This window comes from Mytilus californianus, unplaced genomic scaffold (assembly GCF_021869535.1).
Source record: "Mytilus californianus isolate M0D057914Y unplaced genomic scaffold, xbMytCali1.0.p SCAF_10, whole genome shotgun sequence".
Taxonomy (NCBI): domain Eukaryota; kingdom Metazoa; phylum Mollusca; class Bivalvia; order Mytilida; family Mytilidae; genus Mytilus; species Mytilus californianus.
Genome location: NW_026262582.1, coordinates 19,877,214 through 19,898,371, shown reverse-complemented (window position 1 = coordinate 19,898,371; position 21,158 = coordinate 19,877,214). Strand labels below are relative to the sequence as shown.

The following is a 21,158-nucleotide window of genomic DNA, read 5'->3' as shown; positions in this document are numbered from 1 at the left end:
ACTTTGATGCTACTCCACCCATTGAATTTTAGCCCAAACCTTTAATTTCTAGCTCCACTTAATTTTCACAGATCAAGCTTTAAATTTTGAGGTTATGTGAGATTAGTTTGGAAAACAATTTTCTATTTTTTCTTATAGGATATGAAGTACTTGACAAATCAACAACACCAAATGCTTGTGATACAGGAGAATATAATCTGGCTGGCTCTTCGTCAAATTGTACGACCTGTCCTGGAGGTTCTTATTGTCCAGTAACAACATCTAATCCAATAGCTTGCAGTGCAGGTAGGTTGATTGACCAAAAAATCAGTTCAAGTTTTCCATTTTGGAGTGTATAGTGTGGAAATTGTTTTCAGTTATTCAGTATTTTCTGATGTTTAATTTGTAGCATTTGACAATATATCTCTCTCAACCAAATTGTGAAGACATATCTTTTTTCTTTGTTTTTTTTTTTTTAACTTTTTTATAGATTACTGATTATCCTCATTATTATCAGAAAATCATGTACAGAAAATACAGTTCATGACAGTGGTCATTGATTCATCAACTGAGTAAACAAAATTATCTTTTTTTTTACAGGATATCTCAGTAGTCCAGGAGCCACAGAATGTGTCCAGTGTCCAGCTGGTTATGAATGTCCAGATACCGCTGATGCATCCCAAAATAAACAATGTGCTGCCGGATGGCACTCTGTTGCTGGAGATATGGCTTGTACTCCATGTACAGCAGGATCTTACTGTTTTAGTGTTTCGTAAGTATCTCAATGTAATAATGATCACTTCACTTTAAAAAGCAGAAGTTTGCATATTGATGGTGACATTAAAGGAGTATTATCCCATGCCCAACAAAATTGGTACATATCAACTCTTTATAGATTTTTCTATTAAAGAAAGTATGAAGATCACAAAGGGACAATCAGAGACCACAATTTTGAAGAAGGTTGAACAACACCATGGCCAAAGGATATAATACAGGAAGCCAATTACAAAAACAGTTCAAAAAACACCACACAGAAAACTTGTGATTGAGCAATACTGATCCCACAAAAAATTGGGGTGAACCTGCGTACACCATAAGGCTCAGGACTCAGGAGTTTCTGTTCTGCTAGTTACAACCACTGCATTACTATTGGGAGGGGGGATATCTGGTGAAGCATCACGCAACAGTAGATTTGTAAATGTATCTTGTCTAATCTTTAGACTGTACCAAATTTATAAACCATCAGTCAGTACATGTTGATTCATGTTTCAGTTCAGTCATGTTATGAGAACGTCAAAAGACAAAAATCAATCAGTAATTTATTATTTTTGCAGGTCAAGTGTAGAGATACCCTGTCCGGATGGTCAATACTCCGCAATCAATTCAACAAGTTGTACTGTATGTGAAGCTGGTAAAATATGTCCAAACAAAGATGGTACAGGAATAGAAGATTGTTTAGCAGGAACCTACTCTACCGCAGGGCAGACTGTCTGTACCGATTGTCCTGCTGGTCATGCTTGTCCATCCACAACAACAACACAAACTGATGAATGTCCACCAGGGACATATTCGCTGGTCAAGGCAACATCTTGTACACCATGTCCTGCTGGAAAGTATGTTATAGAAGTTGTTCATGTTATTGTATAGGAAACTTACTGACCATAAGTTGTCTTTTCAAATCCATTTCAAACAACTTTGATATTAAATTAGAATATTTGTTGCACTTTTATTTTGTAGTGGATCTATTATAACTGATCATTTTAACCTTTAATGAGATTGCAATGCACATGATTATAATTATTTTGTGGAATAAAATGATAGAAATTATAAACTGTAAATTCTTAAATTTTCAAAAAAGTTCCAATATTCAGAAATAGGACTCGATTAGTATTGCATTGATTTATACTTACAATATTTTATCACAATACTAGTATATAGCATTTTCTGTAATTTATCAATTAGTTGTGTATTTGTCTGCCTATCAGTGATAAATGCATTAAGTGTTGCCCTTGTACATCCCCAAAATTGGTTTCTGTTCTCTAACTTTAATTTGCCTCAACCAAATGTTATAAAACTTATACACAATGCTTATTACCACAAAACACAGATCAAGTTTGAAAATTGGGTTGCGTCACTTTTACTGTTCATGAGTTATGCCCCTTTATAAACATAAAAATTGCTGAATTTTTCGTTTCTGTTCTCTAACTTTAGTTTGCCTCAACCAAATGTTATGAAACTTATAAACAATGCTTATAATCACAAAACGGTTTTAACTACGTGAATCCTGCATCTGTATGTGGAAGTTGACTCATGCATATTTACAAGAAGGGGCATCTGTGGCCCATAGACACATTCTCCATTTATTTTTAATTTATAGTATAAAATTTGCAACTGCACAGGAATAAACAATCATAAAACTATGATTTGCAATAACAATGAATTATTCAATTAAAGTTATATGATAGTTGATGATATTAAGATAATACCAAAGTCACAGATCAACACTCAAATGTTCAACTGTTCACATTATTTTTACAGGGCGTGCCCAACAACAAGTCAAGATGTTGAAGTTACATGTGACCCAGGAACTTACTCGTTAGATAATCAGACAGTCTGTACACAATGTCCAATAGGAAAAGAATGTCCAGATGTAGACACAAATTCTACTATGTAAGTAGTCATGTGACCTCCATCATTAACCAATTAAAGAGTTCACATGTTGTCCATGGGCAAAAATAAAGGAGCCACATGGCCTCAATTATTGGTCATTCAGACTGTTTGTAAATTATTATATAAAATTTTATTTTATTAGTGTGTCACATATTGATTGTACATTATACAATAACATAATAAAAGTATACATTTAAACAATCAATACCCAGCCATTGAGTTGGCTTATGAGACACACATTTACAATTATTGGCCATTCAGACTGTTTGTACACAATGTCCTGCAATATCCTACAGGCATGAATACTACTGTATACTAGAAAATAATGTGTGTAGGTACACAATCTCTCACAGGAAAGAAATGCACTTACAACCATTAACTTCAATGTGTGGATGCAATATCTTTTTGATTTAAAAAGAATTAAATACTACACCATAATATTATTTTGTACTAACAGAATTTTAGATTACTCTTGAACGTTAAGCAAACATTGATAAATATGTGTTAAATAGTGATTTAATTTATTCTAATGTATATTTTTTACAGTAAAGACTGTGATGCCGGTTACTATTCCCTTGGCAACCAGAAAGAATGTACTCTTTGTGATGAAGGTTATTATTGTCCACACACAACAAAGGGCCAAACAGTCTGCCAACCAGGATTTTACAGTGCTGCTGGATCAACAAACTGTACCGGATGTGAAGCTGGCTATTATTGTCCTGAACCTGAATGTAAGTGATTGTTTGTCTAGTTAAGAAATAATTCTATCATGCTCATTTTAACATGGGTAGGCATTATATTTGTCAATATCTTTATACCAAGCATTATTGAGGTGTAAAATGTTGACAAATATAATGCCTACCATGTTAAAATGAGCATAGAGCATGGCATGATAGTAGTATTTGTATTCTAATAGGAAAATTTAGAACTTTTGTACTTTAAAGTGTTCGAAAGGCAGCCATTGTGATTTGATGAACAGAAAAAGATAAAAAAGATAAAAAAAATCAACTATTTAATGATAAAAAATTAATAGATACACGTAAACTTACTGTGGATTCATTATTATTCTTGGATACCAATTTTTGTGGTTTTCGTGGATACAGCTGAACCACGAATACAAATATTCAACGAATTACAAATTTTCTATAAGCCTTGTATGCAGAGATTGACAAAACCACGAAATCAAATATCCACGAAAATGCCAGTTTTCCTCAATCCACGAAAATTGATACCCACGAAAATATATGATTCCACAGTACTTTTAAAATGATTTTATTTAATTTCCTAGTGAGTGAAACTTGTTGTTTTGTTGAACTCTGAAAATAAGTACTCCACAAATAATAATGAAGCCACAATTATTTAGTTCCCATAGAGAAAGTAATGACAGTATCTACATTAATCTAAATACTCCATTAATAGTTTATATGTTAAATTAAAAAATGATTGCAGGTTTTGTAAACAACATATATTATGGTATAAATGCAAAACGAATAATTATTTCAGTTTATAGATATAAGAAGATGTGGTATGAGTGCCAATGAGACAACTCTCCATCCAAGTAAAAATTTATAAAAGTAAACCATGTTTGATTTTAGATTCAAGAAGATCCGAATGTCCTCCAGGAACGTATTCTAATGGTGGATCCACTGCCTGTTCTAATTGTGATGAAGGGTACCAATGTGCTATGGGATCAACCAGTCCATCACCAGCTGATGGCCTGTGTCCAGCCGGAGGGTGGTGTGATGGGAAGAACTTTTACCGCTGTGAACCAGGACTTTATAACCAATATAATGGATCTGTAGATGCAAGTGCTTGTGTAGCTTGCCCACCAGGTAAGCAACCTTTCCTTTATATGCCTGTTTAAAAGTTCTAATTTTTTTGCCCTATATCTGACCAGGTAATATTCTTGTCTATTGTTTGCCAACCAGTTTATTCACATTTATTGTTAAGAGATAATTTTTCACAAGTGACAGGGAAAAACAGATTTAGTAAAAGCTGTTTCTGATGTTTTTCAATGAAAAAGAAATCCAACAACACACATACATAAAATAAAACTGAAAAGATTTTTTTTTAGTTACAGTTTTTGGTTGCTATCTCATGGACATTGATCTCTGTTTATTAGAATGTATTGATGCTGTATGTCTGGAAAGATACACCTATGTTTTAAACAATGAATCAAACATAATGTTTAATCTAGATCAGCTATGGTGGTTATGTGATTGAGTGCTGAGTTAGATAATAGGCTTAATCTTATAAAAAACGTAATAGTAATTTTCATCCATATCATATTTACTTTTCTACTCAACAACCAAATTCTTTCTATTTTTATACGCCCGTCAAATTTTTGACGGGACGTATTATGTTATACAAATGTCCGGCGTCCGTCCGTCTGTCTGTCCGTCTGTCTGTCCGGCGTAAACATGTCGCACCGTAACTTGAGAATGACTTATCCAAATTTCATGAAACTTAAGATAGTTGTTTCTTATGATGGCCAAACAATCTGTATACTTTTTGGTGAAAATAAGATTAAAACTTTTTGAGTTACGGGACTTAGTAACTAAAACAGGTGTGTGTTTTTTTTTCACATGTCGCGCCGTATCTCAAAAAAAATTTATGATTATTGCTTAAAACTGTACACACTTCTTAGTTATACTAATCTTAAGATCTGTATACTTTTTGGTGATGATTCAAAATTTTATTTTTGAGTTATTGAGTATTTTGTTAAAAAGGGGGAGGGGTTTTTCACATGTCGCGCCGTATCTCAAAAACAGTTTATGATTATTGCTTAAAACTTTACACACTTCTTAGTTATATTAAACTTAAGATCTGTATACTTTTTGGTTTTGATTCAAAATTTTATTTTTGAGTTATTGAGTATTTTGTAAAAAAAGGGGGAGGGGTTTTTCACATGTCGCGCCATATCTCAAAAATGATTTATGATTATTGCTTAAAATTTACACACTTCTTAAATATATTAATCTAAAGATCTGTATACTTTTTGGTTTTGATTCAAAATTTTATTTTTGAGATATTGATTTTTTTTTTTAAAAGGGGTGTTTTCACATGTCGCGCCGTATCTCAAAAACGATTTATGATTATTGCTTAAAATTTTACACACTTCTTAGTTATATTAATCTAAAGATCTGTATACTTTTTGGTTTTGATTCAAAATTTTATTTTATAGATATTGAGTTTTTTGTAAAAAAAAAAGGGGGGTTTTCGCATGTCACGCCGTATGTCAGAAACTATTTATGCTTATTGCATAAAAATTCACACACAAGACGACGGGCGTATCATGCGCTCATGGCGCAGCTGTTTATTGCTATATTTCATATATAATATTTGTATATCATAGGATACTACTGCCAAGGACCTGGAGAAGTGGACTACAATAATTATCCCTGTCCTGTTGGTCACTACTGCTTATCTGGGACCACACTTAGTGTACAGTACCCATGTCCAGGTAAGGTACAAGGGGAGATAAACCAGGTGAAATAACTATAATCAATTTTTGTTTTTTTGTTTGTTTCTTTTTTTTGGGGAGGAGAGGATAGAGGGTGTTAAGTTTAGTTCATATCCTTGTTTTATGCTCAGAAAGGTAAAAAAGTGTATAGATAGTCTGTCACATTAGTCATACTATATGAAGCAGAAATATGTAAAACATTATTGAACTGCAGATTTCTTCTCACATATTTTTTATATATGTGAAATTATGTATTGCAATTTCAAGGATTGGTTATTTTAAATACTGTAAATTTTGAAATTATTGCGAGGTTTTTATTCTTGCGGATAATGTGAATGGGTGAGTATCACAATAATATATAATATATCTGTATCTAGATTTACCTGAAATCGCAATAATTAATCTCGCATTTCTGTCCATTCTTCAAAAGTCGCAATAATAAATGCAAGCAATGATTTCTGAACTTACAGTAATGCAATTAGAATATAATTTATTTTTGCAAAACCTATCCCTCACAATTTTTGCAAGTATAAAAAGATTTCAATCATATCTGAATTTTATATGTATGCAGGAACTACCAATACATTGATACTATAACATACCTATTACAGGTGGAACCTACCTTGATGAAACCAATGCCACCAGTGTTTCCCTGTGTAAACCATGTCCTGAAGCTAAGTATTGTCAACAAGGATCCACTACAGATGGCATAGATTGTCCCGCCGGATTTTATTGTGTTGGAAATCAAGCATCAGGATTCCAGAATGCATGTCCCATTGGAACTTATGGACCTGATATTGGATATAAAAGTAAGTCATTAAGGCATTTGTATGCAAATAGACCATCTTTATGTTTACAATTACAATATATTTACACTTCATATGATCTAGGCTTTCCAATTAGTTAATACTTTTATTAATTTTATGGCGCAAAAAAAAATAGAATTTATAGACACTCCCACATATACCAATACTACTTTTAATGGACTCTGCATACATATTTTTGTATAAATACAGAGTCATCGTCAGTCAACACGTCTACATAGATTGCATGCCAATATATGAAGAGATATTATCTAATTTACTCTTTTGATGTGACCATTGATGTTACCAGTAGCGATAATACAAGGAAATAAGCAAAATGGACAGAAAATTTTAATTGATATTTTGAAAGGAATAACTCATCTTTGTAAAATCAATATGAAATCCATTAAATAAATGAAAAGCATTTTGCAAAAATTTATATTGCAAAAAAAAAATGGTAAAAGGTGTCTCAGAAGCGAACCAAACAAATAACCAGGAGTAAAAATGTTCTGAAAAACAGTGAAAAATGTTTAATAGAACATTGAGGAAATTGATGTGGTCTTTACGCAATGTAAAAATGTTTGACTTTTTTTTTTAGACGCCAGTGAATGTATTGCATGTCCAGCTGGATTTTACTGTCCAGCAGGAACCCAGTCAGAACCTAGGACTTCACCAATCCCTTGTGAGCCAGGAACCTACAATCCAACAGAACATACTGGTCACCCACTCAACTGTAAAGCATGTGAAAAAGGCTTTGCCTGTCCTGAAATCAACCAAACAGCATCAACAATGGCATGCAAGCATGGTAAGAACTGACTTAGCTAACTCGGCTGTGTATTTTTATATGTTGGATTAAGTTGTTTTATGTAATGTATCCGTTTTTATTCTGTAGTTAGTCCCCACTTTGGTTTTATCATGTATATCTATTATATAATCATTTTATAATATTTACTGTTTGCAAAATTATAAATTATTCTAAATAATAAGGATGTTCTTGTCCCAGGCAGAAAATCCTGGCTGTGTTAGGCGCAACTTTTTGGAAGTTTTGGTCCTCAGTGCTCTTCAGCTTTGTACTTGTTTTGGCTTTCAAACTTTTTTATCTGAGCGTCACTGGTTAGTCTTGTGTGGACGAGACGCACGTCTGGCGTATTGAATTTTAAGCCTAGTACCTTCTGCTAGCTATTATTCGTGTGTTTCTTTGTCCTATATGTTCTCCCATTTATTTGTATTGTGGTCCTGTCATGTGATGTTGTCGTTTTGGTGTTGTGTTTGACGTTGCCATAAAAGCGGGAGGTTTGGCATGCCACAAAACCAGGTTCAACCCACCATTTTTTTCTTAAAATGTCCTGTACCAAGTCAGGAAAATGGCCATTGTTATATTATAGTTCGTTTCTGTGTGTGTTACATTTTAATGTTGTGTTATTGTTGTGTCGTTGTTCTCTTCTTATATTTGACGCGTTTCCCTCAGTTTTAGTTTGTAACCCGGATTTGTTTTTATCTCTATCAATTTATGAGTTTCGAACAGCAGTATACTACTGTTGCCTTTAATTACCAATGAATGGAAAATAAATGAATATAATTACCGAATGTTATACAAGTATTGATAGATGCACTGTCTGAAAATGCTATTCAAGTAAACCCCCTTCTCTCTCTGGCAAGTACTTCTTGTCAACACCAATCTAGTAAAAACCCTTATTAAAAAAAAAGGAGAATAAAAGTTGAAAATAGTTTTGATGGTCCAAGTTTAAGATTTTTGCAAAATAACTTCTGTCCAAGGTTAAAAATGAAAGCCTGCCTCATGTACACACAGATTTAAAAAATTGTGCAAAGTGGATAAATTTTGTATGGCCAAGTTTCATAATACTTTTTATGTATACTAGTTTAACTAAATATTCTATTTGTGTTGCCTTTATGCAGGTTATTTTTGCCCAGCTGGAACAATAGTGGATGACCAGTTCCCCTGTCCACCTGGATCTTACACAAACAGTACAAACTTGACGTCTGCAGACGAATGTAGCACTTGTCCACTGGGAATGTATTGTGATTGGGCTTCAGGTGAGGTCACATGTACTTTGAAATTTGGAAAAGCATTATTCTTGATAAAAAAGGGGATGCATAAGTGATTTCCTTCTTGACTTTGGCAAGCAGATTATATATACTTGACAAAAAAAAAAAAAAAAATATTTTGCCTAATGAATCAATTTTTACCTTGAATAATTAGTGTAAATCAATGGGACAGCAAAATGAAATTAACAACACCTCATTTGTTGACTTTTGTTTTAGAATTTTGTGAGCTAATTACAACAGTTTGTTGGATACTTTTAAAAATATTACCCAGAATGCGTTTGATTTTTAAATGGTGAATTTTGAAAATAACATTAACTCATTGGTTAAACTGCTATTGTTTTAGAATGTTGTTAGCCAATCACAATGTTTTGTTTTATGATTATGAAATATTACCCAGAATGCCTATAAAGATCTGGAATGACAAATTATAAATGCTATTTGATTTCCAGGATGGCCTGATAATCCACCAGAGCCATGTCAGCCTGGTTTCTACTGTCCACTACAGACACCATCGGACAGTACATACCCTTGTCCATCGGGAACATTTTCTACTGCTTCAGACTTGTATGATGCCTCACAGTGTACACCATGTACCCCTGGTTATTATTGTAATGGTAAGTACCTAACTACACCCTTTAATGTTAATTAATAACTGAATATACTGTCAGAAAAACCCAGTTAACAAGCTCACTTTCTTTGATTTAGCTTATTATCATAATAACATGACTACATGCTACAGCTTTATAAATAACACTAAACAAGTTTATATTAAGACAATGAAAGATATTTTGGGACTTAGTTTAGTTAAAGTATATAAATGTGTGTGTGTGAAACATCAAGCATATTAATTGTATCTCAAAATTAATGAACTTCAAGGTGCATGTCAAAATACTGATAACTTGTACAAAAACTGACTTTTTGACAGTTTGTACAAAATTACAACTGGTACACAATATACTTATTGCATCTTATTCTTGCAACAAATTCAATATGCAGGTGTATCATGTGCTCAAGTTGCAAATGTTTATTATACATATCTATGCAACGCTATAATAATATCTTTAATCATATTAACATGTTGGATTGATATTCAACTTACAGGAGGAGAAAGTTCCGTATCTGGAATATGTCCGACAGGGTACTACTGTCCAGAAGGAACAAGAATTGCTACAGAGTTTGGTTGTCCCAATGGTACTTATAATGATGGACTAGGATTGTATGCTGAGTCACAGTGTAAAAATTGTACACTAGGTAGGTTAATTATACAGTCTCATAGTCTCATAGGTAGAGTCTCCATAATAGCTAATTGATGCCCTTAAATCTTTAAATAAAATACTGTTATCTGCATATTACTATTGATCTTTTATAGTTTAAAAAAAAAAAGATGACAACTGAATTCTGAATACTATGTGTGAGTATTCTTTTTATGCCCCACATAGGGGCATTATGTTTTTCGGTCTGTGCGTCCGTTCGTTCGTTAGTCAAGGTAGTTTTTGATGAAGTTGAAGTCCAATCAACTTGAAACTTAGTACACATGTTCCCTATGATATGATCTTTCTAATTTGAATGCCAAATTAAGAGTTTTGACCCCAATTTCATGGTCCACTGAACGTAGAAAATGATAGTGCAAGTGGGGCATCCGTTTACTATGGACACATTCTTGTTAATTACTATTTCGTTAGAAAAGAAATATGATCAAAAAAATGTTTGGTCACTGATTTAGATTTGGGCCTGAAGATTTTATGACTCCTTAAATTTGAAAAAATTATTATGGAATAGATACCTGGAAAAATCTCTTTTCAACCTGCTTTATTTCATATTAAGTGTTGGACACATATGTGGGTTATATATCAATGAGACAAGTGTCTGAATTGCATGGCTAGCTCTCAATTGCCCAGATCATAGACTTCAAAACTACGTAAAGGTAAATAAAACTAAATATTGTTTACAAATAAACTGTCATCAACACCTAATTATTTCAAGGGCCAAAAAAAAAAATCATTGTTGACAACATCCAACAAAATCTATATTTATTTTAAAAGCATAAAAAAATATTGAAATATATTATATCATAAATTATTTCCGGTAATTTTATATTATCATGTGTATTTTAGGACATTACTGTGAGTTTGCTGTGTATGAACCAACAGAATGTGAGGCAGGAACTTACATGCCATATGGAGCAGATACATTAGGAAATGTCTTAGGTATAGTTGATCTCTCAAAAATGAAATTTTAGATAATTACAATCATTATTTTTTAGGATTATCAAACTAAAATAAATATATCAAGAATACGATTTGAGATTGATATTACTGTTAAAGTAAATTTAAGTGAGGGGTTTATACTCACTTATTTAGCTTTAAAAAACATCTTAATATCCACTTGCATAAATTTGCATTCTCTAGAAGATAAAAAATCACAGACATGAAAAGTTTGAAAATAAAACCTTGCATACAGGCTTGGCTCAAGAAATGGCAATTTTAAATGCCATTTATTAAATCACTTTACAGTTTATAGATCATATAACAGACAACAACACCAACACCAACAAAACATATGAAGATTGGTTTGACACAAAATAAATTACTTCAAAGCAATATTTATTTGGAGTTTTATATTTGAATATTCATGCAGTGCTAAATTTCCTTTCAGGCATACCTGCTAAAACAAAGTTTTACACAAAATAAATTACTTCAAAGCAATATTTTTTTGGATACACCATAATATATATATTTTTTTGATATTCATGGAGTGCAAAATTTCTTTTCAGGCACACCTGTTTAAAGAAAGTTCTACACTAAATAAATTACTTCTTTGAAGCAACATTGTAGTTGAATATTCATGGAGTGTTAACTTTACTTTCAGGCACTCCTGCTAAAAGACAGTTTGACTGCTACGATTGTCCTGGAGGGTTCAACTGTCCACAGGGCACAGGAACAACCACACCTATAGATTGTACAGTAGGATGGTATTCAGAACCAGGCCAATATATATGTATTGTTTGTCAAATTGGGTAAGTTTATATTATCCTTTAATTATTAAAAAAAATTATAGCAGGCAGTGGTTTGTTTGTGTTTTTTCCAGAAATTCACCTCATCATTGTTCTAATTTTACCCTACTTGTGGTGAAATTGAACACAAATCACTGGCTGTTGAATAATGTAGAACCTAATATGGGGGTTTAAACAAAATTACCTTAATCAGACTTGACAATACCATTTCCAAACAAATTGATGTTTTAGTGCACATAGCTCATTGTGATGTCAGTTAGTGTTGGTTATTGTACATTGAGATTTAAATACATCCTTATTTACAGGACATTTACTGCACCCCATTAAGTATCTGCTTGTCCTAGAAAAGCTTACATTTCCAACTAATATGATGTTTTTGGTCTTGCTTGTGACAAAAACGAGGAAGCAGAAAAGCATGCTATTTCTGGGATAAGTTTTATGCCCCCGCTGTAGCGGTGGGGGCAATAAGTTTTACCCTTGTCCGTCTGTACGTACGCCCCAAAATTGGTTTCCGTTCTCTAACTTGGGTTTGCCTCAACCAAATGTTATGAAACTTATACACAATGCTTATTACCACAAAACACAGATCAAGCTTGAATTTTGGTGGCGTCACTTTAACCGTTCTAGAGTTATGCCCCTTTATAAATGGAAAAATAGTAAAATTTTTATTTTCTTCTAAATACCAAGTAATTTTTAAAATTAGAGTTATCTTCCTTTGTCCATGATTATAGTTGAATCAACTAAAATCAATGCTTTATACAATGCAATGTTTAATTTTTACTTCCACTGATAAAACACAGATCAAGTTGAATTTGGGTAGTGTCACTTTAACCATTATTGAGTTATGCCCCTTTATAAATCGAAAGATTGCAAAATTATTAGTTTGCATTCTGTAACTTAAGTTTGCCCCAACCAAACATTATGAAACCTATACACAATATTCATTACCACACAACTAAGATCAAGTACAAATTTTTTTGTTCCGTTTTCTTACTTTAGTTTGCCTCAACCAAATGTTATGAAACTTATACACAATGCTTATTACTACATAATACAAATTAAGTACGAAATTTGGTGGCGACACTTTTACCATCCTTGAGTTATGTCCCTTTATAAACGTAAAAATTGCTGAATTTTTCGTTTCCGTTCTCTAACTTTAGTTTGTCTCAACCAAATGTTATAAAACTTATACACAACTGTTCTAGAGTTATGCGTGTTTACAAATAGAAAAATTGCTGAATTTTTAGTTTCTGTTCTCTACTTAAGTTAGCCTCAACCAAATGTTATGAGACTTACACACAATGCTTATTACCACAAAACTCAGATCAAGTTCAAATTTGGGTACAGTCACTTTTACCGTTCTTCAGTTATGTCCCTTTATAACTATATGATATGCAAGCAGGGGCATCATCTGTGTCCACATGTGGACACTATCCACATTTATTTTAAAAGTTTTTTATTAGGTCAGTTTAAGAATAACCACTTATAGTAAGTCAATGATAATTGGTATGCAGTTGTGTTAGCATTGGCAAATCTCATTCCCATGAAAAGCATTTGCCCAGCTTCCACAGACACTGTCTTGTTTTAAAAATTTTTGCATAGTTTACATGTTAAAGTTTGTGGTTAGTACCGTTAAAGTGTATCAACGTATAGAAAGTCAATGGTTATCATCTGAATTAACAGTATCAGATGTCATTTCCATGGAAATTATTTGACCCTTTCCCCTTAGTCATGATCAATTTGACTTTGAAATTTTGCATTCATATACTATTCACTTATTAATATGATGCCATTTTAATTTCAACTGTTTAGAACTAGTTATTGAACTCTTACCTAACACTCTAGAAATAGAATGATCTAATATGGATTCACAACAGAAGTATTAACACAGTACTTATATTTCCACATGGACATGTCTAGAATTAGACTGAAAAACAGAGGATAAATGTAATGCATGAATTGTTTCTTTTTTTGTTATTTCAGACACTATTGTGACAATGCCACCACATCAGAGGAAGCCATGTTGACTGATATGAGATGTCCTGCAGGATCTTATTGTTTGGCAGGATTAACTACTGTCAGTGATGCCACTCCATGTTCTGTTGGAAAATACTGTTTAGAAGGTAGGAATCAAGTTTCAAGTTAAATTCCTGAAGTTCTGTCCAAGAATTTAAAATTGAATATTCCTCAGAAAATAATATTATATGAACATTAAGGTGGTACATAACACTACAGGGAGATAACTCTGTAAAAATCAGCTGACCGTTTTAATCGTGTTCTTTTTTTAAGGAAATATTAAGCTTCTCAATGATCCAAATTTGTGTTTGTCAAACTGCTATATATCCAATGAAATTTTCCGATGAAGTGTGTGGTTAAGTTTTTTGAAATTTTTATATTTTCGTCAAAGGGTCAAAGTAAATATTTAGTCAAAATTTTATGAAAACTAAACAAGCCAAATTAATTTTAGTCAGGTGTTTTGTACAACCTTAAGTTGAACTAGTTTTTATTGGCAGATTCATGATCAATTTTTTTCTTCAGCTACTGTTGAGGAAACCAACTGTCCCGTAGGAACGGTCAGAAAGACTGTTGGTGCAGCGGCTGTTACTGATTGTGCTCCTTGTGACGCTGGGTACTACTGTTTGGAAGGATCGTCAACACCTACAGGACAGTGTGAGAAGGGATACTACTGCCCTACCGATATAACAAATACCTACGGTTCAGTGCCAGCTTTGATTGGATCATATGGTTCTAGACAGGTAAAATTCACAATGCTTTGATTTTACCTAATAATTTTTAAAAGCTTACACTATTTTTATTTGATCATTTTTCAGGTGTTTCTTATTGATAGCATTGTGACAAGAAAGGTTTCTCAAAAATAAAAGTTGGTTGGTTTGGCTTTATTACTTATAACTTAACATCTTTTGTAAATTTTTACTGATTAAACAACACTAAGACAAAAGTTTGGAAATAAAATCATCTATGGCATTTGAAATTTTGATTTTTGATTACTTATTTTTGAAGATTTACATAACTCAAATGGACTAATTAGTATCTAGATGTATAGGGTACACCAGTGTGCTTACACTCTAGTTTGTAGTAAATAAACTTCTGTTAGACACAAGTCTGTCTGTCTGTCTGTCTGTCTGTCTGTCTGTCTGTCTGTCTGTCTGTCTGTCTGTCTGTTCCTCCATTCTTCTAACAAATATTTCTGTCACATTTGTCTCTACTGCTGAACAGAATGATTTCATAATATGGTCTGCAGCTTGACATTTATGAGTTGTAAGGTGTGAGTGAGCACTTTTCAGATCTGACAGTCACTTATTTACTGTTTACTGTTACTTTGCATTTTTCAATACAGTAAATGAACTTAAAAAAAGGTTGTCACAATTTTCTCAAGTATAACTGAAGTGAATGACTTCATATTTTAAGTCTTCAGCTTATCTGAGTGAAGAGAGCTCTTCCCATCTAATACCTGAAACCTAATTCCTGTTTCAGATACTTTGAATACTAGTTGAGGTATTCTTAGCACACCAACATCTGCATTCTAATTTTACTTTACAGGCCCAGTGTCCAGAGGGAACTTACACCGATGTCGAGGGTACTCCAGATCTAGCCAGTTGTAAACCTTGTAGTGCTGGATATTATTGTCCGATAGCATCCAGTGTTGAGACAATCTGTGATCGTGGATATTACTGTGTTGCCAACTCATCCAAACCAGAACCTTGTCCTATTGGAAGATATGGAAATGTATCTGGTATGTATCATGTCGTGTTAGATCTTGACATCAAAGATACAGATTGGGCCTTGGTGGTAGAATGGTCTAAGTAGCCCATCCAGATTTATCACTAGCCTGGCAACACTGAGGTTGTGATTTCAAATCCCCCTTATGACAAGATGTGCTCCCTCTGACCTTATTTGACTAGGATTGAAGGTTTTCCTGCTGATTATTGGTGGTTCTCTCCAGGTACTCCACCAACAAAAATAGGCCACCATAAAATAGTCAAGAGGGTTGAAAGTGGAGTTAAACAAAAACAATCAATCAATCAATCAAAGATGTAGATTACTGCTATTACCTTTCTATATGCAATTTATTAGTGGTTCCCAATACTTTTTCAATAATGGATTAGAATGCAACGTTTTTTTGAAAAAAATAGTTGGATTTTTGAACATCCATATTTTGGCCCCCTTTTACTGTAGAACATTAAAGTCACCTAAGAAAACACTATAGATATTATAAAGTGAAATCTTAGGAATACCTGATATTGGCATATTCTTGTATTTTCTGTTTTCAGGACTACCATCCCTTGAGAGCTGCCCACTCTGTGACCCTGGACAGTATTGTGATGCACCAGGTCTTCTCCAGCCTAGAGCTCCATGTGACCCTGGTTATGTCTGTATTTTAGGAGCTACCAGTTCATCACCAACAGATGGCACCACTGGATCATTGTGTCCAGCAGGAGGATATTGTGTACTAGGTACATAAAGTTCAAAAATATTTTTAAAAGTTGTTTATTTTAATGCCAACATAATTGTTACATTGTTAATCGTTTTTTCTATTTTAATGTATATCTTCTGACTTTGTCAGAACATTCAATATAACATAAAAAAGAATAAAAGGAATCACAACAGATAACATCAACCACCAGAACTTTACTCCTCCTGTAAAAAATTGATTCAAACAAAGCCAAACAACACATAGTCTAGAGGGGTACCGGTGGCCGAGTTGTCATAGTAGTCGAACTTCTGTATCACTAGCCTGTCAACACTGACGTGAGTTCGAATCCCACACATGGCAGGTAACAATTATATGCATGTTTGACTGTATATTCATAAAAAAATAATTTTAAGTTCATATATGAAGCAGCGCCTTGTCATATTCATATAAAAATAATTTTAGGTTCATATGAAGCAGCACCTTGTCCATTAGGAACATACAGTAATACCTCGGGAGCTGTGAATGATTATGATTGTACTGACTGTGATCAAGGCTATTATTGTTCCTCTGTCGCTGGAGGGGCACCAACAGGACAGTGTTGGGGAGGACATTTTTGTAATGGCAGTGCTAAAGTACCATACCAGTGGGAGACAGATCCAGGTAAGATTTAGGAAAAGTCTATGTAATACTGTGGATTCATTTATTTTTGTTGGTACCGATTTTCGTGGATTGAGGAAATCTTGCATTTTCATGGGCTTTTGATTTTGTTGATTTTTCAAAGTTTGCATTCAACCAAATTTGTATTTCGTTGAACATTTGAATTCTCGATTCACCTATCCCCACAAAATCCATGATAATTGGTATCCAATGAATGATAATGAATCTACAGTAGTTGACATCAGTAATTAGTGTTTGTTTTGGAAAATTTTTGTGCCGGGGGTTCATTTGGCAATTGCTTAAAATGCACCAAAATATTACACATGCAAATAGTATTTAGAATGTAACAATAGTGATATGAAATGCCAACCCATTGTAAATGTGTGAATTTAACCTACATACGTTAATCTATGTATCAAAAACATGAAAAATGAAACAACAACCTGCAAAAAATATCCAGGTCTACAGCATGTAAAATTTGCCTTAAATATTCACTTTTTGGATTCTAAAAATAAGAAGATGTGGTATGATTGCCAATGAGACAACTATACACTAGAGACTAAATGATGTAGAAGGTTAGTAACTATAGGTATTTGTATGGCCTTCAACAATGAGCAAATTTTATACCACATAGCAAGCTATAAAAGGCTGGAAATGACAAATGTTAAAACAAATCAAATGAGAAAACTGATTGCCTGATTTATTTACAAAACAATAGAAAGGATAAATTTTGTAAACAGAATAATCGTAGATGATGAAAGTGAAATAATTCCTATTTCAGGTCACTTTGCTATAAATGGATCGACAGCCCAGGAGGAGTGTGAGATAGCTACTTTCATGCCTTACCATGGTTACGCTGAATGTTTCGAGTGTCCACCTGGAGCCTACTGTCCAAATAAAGCCATGACAGAATTCTTCATTTGTCCAGCTGGAAAATACTGTGCAAACGGAACTTATGTGCCATTGGATTGTCCACCAGGAACATTTTCTGATAGGTAAATGTACATGTATAATTCAAAAATCGCTGTGCACAGTTAGTGCAGGCACATGAATTTTTAGAACAGCTGGAAAAAGTATAATACCTTATTTAGATATTCATTTGCAAAGGATAAATTCACTTAGATCCTTTATAATGATATTTTAAGTCCTTATCAACTGTTTCAGAGCTTCAATAGTAATTTAAAGGTTTCAGATATTGACCTCAAGCATGATTGAAGAGACATTATTCTTGAAAATGAGCATGAAATACATTAAAATTGGTATCAACAATTTAATGTTATTATAAATATTCTAAAGTAATGTAGATTCAGAAATTTTAGTTTGTATTTATTAGTGCAATTTTTTTGCAATGAACATAAATGCAAGATTTATTATTTCGATAACTTCGCCAAAATATCTGAATGTGAAATTTAAATTTCAGAGAGAACATGACAGACATAGCTAATTGTACTGACTGTCCAGCTGGGTCTTTTTGTCAGGATCGTGGTTCTGTCAACGTAACAGGACCATGTAAAGCTGGTCACATTTGTTATGGAAACGCTCTGTCTGATGATCCCGTATATAACAATGATACTGCCGGAAATAAGACAATAATTACTTACGGCGACACATGCCATCCTGGATATTACTGTTTGTCTGGTACTGCTGTGATGACACCATGTCCGAGAGGGACATATAACCCTGACAGAGGAGGAACGTCAGAGGCTGCAGCATGTCTACCTTGTGATCCAGGAACATATTGTAACGACACTGCACTCACTGATGTTTCCGGTAAAAAGCAATTTTATTTTTGTCTGTAATTCATGTTTGTTTTTTTAAAAGAAATCAACGCATATAAGTATACAGTATTAGGTCACTGTCAGTAAATCATAAACTTTTTCGTACGAGGCATACAAATTTTGGTAAAGGTGAGGTTTGAATACTGCAGCTGATACAATTATAGGTAACAAAATTTTTACACAAAAATAAAACTAATTTTTATCCCTAAATGAGCCTCATATTTTGAAGAAAAGTGATGTTATATGAAATTAACATTGTATAGAATTTCACTTTAATATTACTTCATTTGTTAATAAAGAAAACATGAAGTGCTCTAGCTGTAGTATAAAGCTAATTCAAGCAAACCATTGTAAAAAAAATTTATAGGTCAATTTTACTTGATCTCTTAATTTTTCATTTGATTGTGTCAAAATCTTTATTTGCAATTAAACATAAAATTAATTACTACATTTGATGAAAATAACAGCTTCCTTTAAACATTTCAAACATGAATTTGACAACTGTTAGATAAAACATAGGGTACAGCTACAGTGTAAACTCTATAACAAAAAACCATCCTAGATGCATTTTTTTTCAACAGGTTCTAATATCTGTTATCAGTTTTCAAAGAAAAAAGAAAACAATAAGTAATGTTGTTTTCATAATGTTGATTTTAATCTTTACACAGGTGATTGTGACGCAGGATATTATTGCACAGCAGGATCGTGGATTCCAGATCCAGTCAACAGTACTGAGGGTGACATCTGTCCACTCTATCACATCTGTCCAACAGGAAGTGATGCACCACAACAATGTGCCATTGGTTACTATGCCAACAACACTGGTCTTTCTTCGTGTACTTTGTGTATTGCAGGCTACATGTGTTATCCTGGTGTTGCACCACAAATATGTCCGCAAGGTAAGATATGTTTCTATGGCAAAAATATCAATCTGTGCTGGTAAGACTTTTGCTACACTACAGCTGACTTAGATTTTTCTATTTTCACCTCTCCATCATTGGAAACCCACTCATGTTCGCCAGTGGTGGATTCAGAGTGGTTGTAGACAGCATCCCTTTTGATTGGAAAAAGTATAAATTATTTGTCTGAAATCGTTTTTGAAAAAAATCCCCATACAACACTGCTTTATTTCTAACATCAATGACAGTTACTTCTCACTTTCCTCTAACCCTGGATTTGACCCTGGCTCCACCACTGTTCACTCAAATATAGCATGAGATTTAGTAAAATATTGAATACAATATCTTTCTTATTTTTCCAAGGTATCGTAAAATCAAGTTTTATGATTAGAAAAAAGAAATGGTATATTCACTCTTAAGGGTGGGAACACAGGACATCTTAAAGTTTTGCTTTAAACTCACACGACTAACCAATGGAAATGAAGAAATCACTATTTGAAAGGCAACTAGAAGTTTGCCATATTTTTGTCTGTAATGTTTAATTTCCAGAAGTTAGAATTTGATTTTATTGAAAAATGGTGCTGTTGAGGTTAAAAATATAGTCATACTTTAATAATGTGAATTCAGAAATGTTGGAATGCATTTATTATTATGGTAGTTGGACAAAAATGGGAGATAAGTTTTTACAATTTGAAGAATTGCTACATACAAATAATGCTATATAGTTTTTAAATTCAAGTTCTGAATTTTGTGAAATCTGATTGCAATTTTTTGGCAAAAATAAAAACATGAAAAAATATAGGAATTTGCAGTGTTTGAAAGGCAATGATTAGTTTATCATATTTTCTCTGTAATACTTAATCCTTCAATATTTAGAATTATGAAAAATAGTTGAGTCTGTCATATTTTTCTCTGTAGTACTTAATCTCCAATATTTTTAATTTTCAAAAATAATTGAGTCATACTTTATACTTTAATACTTCATGGAATTTGATGTTTTATTATATAATTTTCAGGATATTACTGTCCAGCTAGTACATTAGCCCAACAATTACGTCAACCTAAGGCCTGTCCTGTGGCGACGTATGGTAACCGTGAGGGTCTTGAGGCTGAATCAGACTGTACAACGTGTGATGGAGGATATTATTGTGAAACTACAGGTAGGTTTTACTGCTGAAACTGAATGCATAAACTGTTGAAAATGTAGAACTTTTTTTTCTGAATTTTGTTATTTTACTCATAATTTCATGATTATAGCATTTTTAAAAATGTTATTATATGAATCGAATGCTTCTTTTTTATAATTTTTTTGTAAAAGGTTTTAGAAGTGTTGATCATGCAAACATTTTTAGTATGAAGCACTTCAGTGTTTTTTAAACTGTACTAATAAGATT

General features: G+C 33.0%; 1 protein-coding gene across 4 annotated transcripts in view; it reads left to right on the top strand.

Moving 5' to 3' along the window:
- Positions 1 to 21,158, top strand: part of LOC127717736 (uncharacterized) — a 154,804-nt gene that overhangs the window by 37,408 nt on the left and 96,238 nt on the right. For 3 of the 4 annotated variants that reach the window (XM_052223506.1, XM_052223504.1, XM_052223503.1), the window contains exons 11-33: positions 139 to 285; positions 580 to 751; positions 1,314 to 1,592; positions 2,518 to 2,649; positions 3,196 to 3,380; positions 4,245 to 4,481; positions 6,005 to 6,112; positions 6,724 to 6,921; positions 7,514 to 7,720; positions 8,833 to 8,970; positions 9,432 to 9,596; positions 10,084 to 10,233; positions 11,097 to 11,189; positions 11,851 to 11,998; positions 13,979 to 14,118; positions 14,534 to 14,751; positions 15,557 to 15,749; positions 16,288 to 16,470; positions 16,893 to 17,090; positions 17,869 to 18,082; positions 18,508 to 18,857; positions 19,534 to 19,764; positions 20,781 to 20,924. In XM_052223506.1, coding sequence (XP_052079466.1) covers positions 139 to 285; positions 580 to 751; positions 1,314 to 1,592; positions 2,518 to 2,649; positions 3,196 to 3,380; positions 4,245 to 4,481; positions 6,005 to 6,112; positions 6,724 to 6,921; positions 7,514 to 7,720; positions 8,833 to 8,970; positions 9,432 to 9,596; positions 10,084 to 10,233; positions 11,097 to 11,189; positions 11,851 to 11,998; positions 13,979 to 14,118; positions 14,534 to 14,751; positions 15,557 to 15,749; positions 16,288 to 16,470; positions 16,893 to 17,090; positions 17,869 to 18,082; positions 18,508 to 18,857; positions 19,534 to 19,764; positions 20,781 to 20,924 — 4,230 coding nt within the window. The remainder of the gene's footprint in view (positions 1 to 138; positions 286 to 579; positions 752 to 1,313; positions 1,593 to 2,517; positions 2,650 to 3,195; positions 3,381 to 4,244; positions 4,482 to 6,004; positions 6,113 to 6,723; positions 6,922 to 7,513; positions 7,721 to 8,832; positions 8,971 to 9,431; positions 9,597 to 10,083; positions 10,234 to 11,096; positions 11,190 to 11,850; positions 11,999 to 13,978; positions 14,119 to 14,533; positions 14,752 to 15,556; positions 15,750 to 16,287; positions 16,471 to 16,892; positions 17,091 to 17,868; positions 18,083 to 18,507; positions 18,858 to 19,533; positions 19,765 to 20,780; positions 20,925 to 21,158) is intronic. The other variant, XM_052223505.1, reaches the window with a different exon arrangement.